Source organism: Cebus imitator, unplaced genomic scaffold (assembly GCF_001604975.1).
Source record: "Cebus imitator isolate Cc_AM_T3 unplaced genomic scaffold, Cebus_imitator-1.0 Scaffold8, whole genome shotgun sequence".
NCBI classification, from domain to species: Eukaryota; Metazoa; Chordata; class Mammalia; order Primates; family Cebidae; genus Cebus; species Cebus imitator.
In genome coordinates, this window is record NW_016107323.1 from 9,168,363 (window position 1) to 9,172,508 (window position 4,146).

General features: G+C 41.1%; 1 protein-coding gene across 3 annotated transcripts in view; it reads left to right on the forward strand.

The window, feature by feature from the left end:
* The window catches only part of TRAFD1 (TRAF-type zinc finger domain containing 1), a 34,527-nt gene that overhangs the window by 19,000 nt on the left and 11,381 nt on the right, over positions 1-4,146 (forward strand). For 2 of the 3 annotated variants that reach the window (XM_017542899.2, XM_017542917.2), the window contains exons 5-6: positions 1,701-2,106; positions 3,148-3,354. In XM_017542899.2, coding sequence (XP_017398388.2) covers positions 1,701-2,106; positions 3,148-3,354 — 613 coding nt within the window. The remainder of the gene's footprint in view (positions 1-1,700; positions 2,107-3,147; positions 3,355-4,146) is intronic. The other variant, XM_017542909.2, reaches the window with a different exon arrangement.

Sequence of the window (4,146 nt, forward strand, 5' to 3'; positions counted from 1 at the left end):
ATCTATGATGTTTCTTTCTCTTTTTTTTTGAGACGCAGTTTCACTCTCACCCAGGCTGAAGGGCACTGAAGTGATCTCAGGTCACTGCAACCTCTGCCTTCTGGGTTCAAGTGAACCTGCTTCAGCTTCTTGAGTAGCAGGGATTACAGGTGTGCACCATCACGTCCAGCTAATTTTTTCATATTTTTAGTAGAGATAGGGTTTTGCTATGTTGGCCAGGCTGGTCTCGAACTCCTCCCCTCAAGTGATCTACCCACCTCAGCCTGCCAGAGTGCTGGGATTACAGATGTGAGCCACTGTGCCTGGCCCAAATTTAATTTGTAGGAAAAGAAGTTTGTGCTCTTTGGCAGGTGGTTATAAAGTATCTAAAGTTTTGAAATGTTACATTAAAGTTCTAGGTTTAAGCTTTCTTTTTTTTGGAATGAGCATGTCATAGTAACATATTTTATATCTTTCTAATGTTTTTAGTGCTTTAGTGACAGTTTCCAATTAAGTATAAAGGTTTTGTCCTTCATTTACTGAGTCTGTTTACACCTTTTGGGTCATTGTCATTGGTGATTCTTGGTTTATTTGGTCCATTTAAAGCCGGTGCTAATGGCCAGACGTGGTAGCTTATGCCTGTAATCCCAACTCTTTGAGAAGCCGAGGTGGGCATATCACTTGAGGCTGGGAGTTTGAGACCAACCTGGCTAATGTGGCGAAACCTTTTCTCTGCTAAAAATACAAAAAAAATTAGCCAGGTGTGGTAGCATGCACCTGTGGTCCCAAGCTACTTAGGAAGAAGAGGCAGAAGAATTGCTTGAACCTGGGATGTGGAGGTTATAGTGAGCCAAGATTACACCATGCACTCCACGCTGGGCAACAGAACAATATTCTGTGTCAAATAATAATAATAATAAAGCCTGTGCTAAATACAAATATGAAGGTTAGAGAAACCTGTGTCTTTCTAAAGTGCATTTTTTTTCCCTCATTGTTAGGTACTTAAGACTGAATTGAAGTAGTAGTTAAGGGACATTGGTGGAGCTTTGACAAACATCTGAATTGCTATGATTCTTGTTATTTGCTCCTGGACTTCTCTAGCTGGTTTTAGATAACTTAGTAATGGGTGTACAAAACCATATGATAGTTGGGATGGCTGAATAGGCTCCCTCTAAGATTTTATTTTCCTTTGTAGAGGAAAATAACACACAATAGAACTATCAACCAAAGGAACGTTACAGCCCAGGTTTCAAATTTTTTTTTCATTTGTTCTTGTGGCAAGAACAAAAGCAGAAGCTATGACTCTTAAATGTTAAACACATAAAAAAAATGGCACTTTGAGAAGCCAAGGTGGACAGATCATGAGGTCAGGAGATTGAGACCATCCTGGCCAGCATGATGAAACCCCGTCTCTGCTAAAAATACAAAAATTATCTGGGTGTGGTGGCGCGCGCCTGTAGTCCCAGCTATTTGAGATGCTGAGGCAGGAGAATCCCTTGAACCTGCGAGGCAGAGGTTGCAGTGAGTTGAGATCATGCCACTGCACTCCAGCCTGGCAGCAGAACAAAACTCTGTCTCAGAAACAAACAAAAAAAACATGGCATGAGAATCTAGGGTTGGAAGAGATGATTGAAGTAGATGCTTTTTGCTTTTCCTACCCTATACTAAAACATGCCTCTCCTAGATATGCATATTAACTGCCTCATTCCTCTCTTTTGTAGGAGACTGAGTGCCCTTTGCGGCTTGCTGTCTGCCAGCACTGTGATTTAGAACTTTCCATTCTCAAGCTGAAGGAACATGAAGATTATTGTGGTGCCCGGACAGAACTATGTGGCAACTGTGGTCGCAATGTCCTTGTGAAAGATCTGAAGACTCACCCTGAAGTTTGTGGGAGAGAGGGGGAGGAAAAGAGAAATGAGGTTGCCATACCTCCTAATGTGTATGATGAATCTTGGGGTCAGGATGGAATCTGGATTGCATCCCAACTCCTCAGACAAATTGAGGCTTTGGACCCACCCATGAGGCTGCCGGGAAGGCCCCTGAGAGCCTTTGAATCAGATGTTTTCCACAATAGAACTACCAACCAAAGGAACATTACAGCCCAGGTTTCAATTCAGAATAATCTGTGTGAGTTGTGATTGGGATTAGGGAACTGGAATGATCCCAAGGCAAATGGGAACAGGGCTTTGGGGCCAGATAGGTTTTGATTATAGAAACCCACCCATAGCTGGGTAACACTGGAAGAATACCTAACTTTACTATAAAATGGAAATAACCTCTCTTGGATTATAGTTCGGGCTCAAAATGGTGAGAATGATGACAGTGTTGTAAATAGCCAACACATATACAGATTGAGTATCCCTTATCCAAAATACTTGGGGCCAGAAGTGTTTTAGCTTTTGAAGTATTTGCATTGTACATACTGGTTGAGCATCTCAGATCTGAGAATCTGAAATCCAAAATGTTCCAGTAAACATTTTCTTGTTGTTGTTGTTGTTTTTGTTGTTTTGAGACAGAGTCTCAGTGTTGTTGCCCAGGCTGGAGTGCAGTGGTGTGATCTCGGCTCACTGCAACCTCCTCAGTGAGCATTTTCTTTGAGAGTCATATTGATGCCCAGAAAGTTTTGAATTTTGGATTTTTGGATTGGTATATTCAACCTGTATCCTATTTCCCTCAGGCATATACAAAGTGCCTTACATGTATTAACTCATTTAATTTCTCTCGTCATTTGAAGGTAGGTAAATTTGAAGGTAGAACTGAGATTTAAATTCAGGTAAAATGACCTTGTGCTTTAAACCATTCCATAATGCAGAAAATAAGTATAAAATGTTTAGCACAGTGCCTGTCTCATAATTATGGCTCAGTAATATTGCTTAACAATACAATTAGAACTTAGCAGCTAGTAGAAACCCCACATAGATAGAAAAAAGAAAAGAAAACAAAATAACAATACAATTAGAATAATAATGGAGCCTTTTCACATGGCAGACTTTAATGTTCAGAGCTAGGAGAGCCAGAGAGTGAAGAGAGCTAGTTGAGCTTGGTCATTTTTGTTCTGTCCAGACGTCTGTAAACCTTGACTATTTGCTAGACATGGACTTGACTTGAGGGTGGTAACATTTTTAATGTATCTTGAATGCTGGTTTTTTTTTTGTTTTTGTTTTTCAGTTGAAGAACAAGAGAGGCAGGAAAGGAATAGAGGCCGACAGCCCCCCAAAGAGGGTGGTGAAGACAGTGCAAACTTGGACTTCATGTTGGCTCTAAGTCTGCAAAATGAAGGCCAAGCCTCCAGTGTGGCAGAGCAGGACTTCTGGAGGGCTGTATGTGAGGCAGACCAGTCTCATGGCGGTCCCAGTTCTCTGAATGACATAAAGGGTAGGCTTGCTTTTTCTGTACTAGCTTCTTTCTCTACAGTTTTTGTAAGTTTTAGGTTATACAATTAATATACAATTGAAAGATTTTAATGAGATAGAATTTGCCTTATTCTTTTTCTTTTCTTTTTTTTTTTTTGGCAGGGGGATAGTTTTGCTCTGTCGCCCAGGCTGGAGTGCAATGGCATCTTGCCTCATTGCAACCTCTGCCTCCCAGGCTCAAGTGATTCTGGTGCCTTAGCCTCCTGATTACCTGGGATTACAGGCGAACACTTGAACTGAGGAGGTGGAGGTTGCAGTGAGCTGAGATTGGGCCACTGCATTCCAGCCTGGGTGACAGAGAGAGACCTTGTCTACAAAAAAAAAAAAAGGCTATAAAGGACATTATTGTGTAAGTAGTGAACTTACATTAAATTTCCTGAGAATGACATTTGTATTGTTTACATAGGAGAAAGTAATGCCCTTGTTCTTCAGAGACACATGATGAAGTACTTAGGAGTAAAATGTTATGTATTCAGACTTATTCTTAATTAGTTCAGGGGGAAAAAAATACATAAAAGTAACGTGAGGAAATATTAAACTTTGTGACTATAGATGAGGAGTATATGGGTATTTGCTATACTAGTTTGAAAATTTTTTTTTTCTTTTGGGAGAGTTTCACTCATGTTGCCCAGCCTGGAGTGCAATGGTGTGATCTCAGCTCACTGCCACCTCCACCTCCTGGGTTCAAACAATTCTCCTGCCTCAGCCTCGAGAGTAGCTGGGATTACAGGCATGCGCCACCACGCCCAGCTAA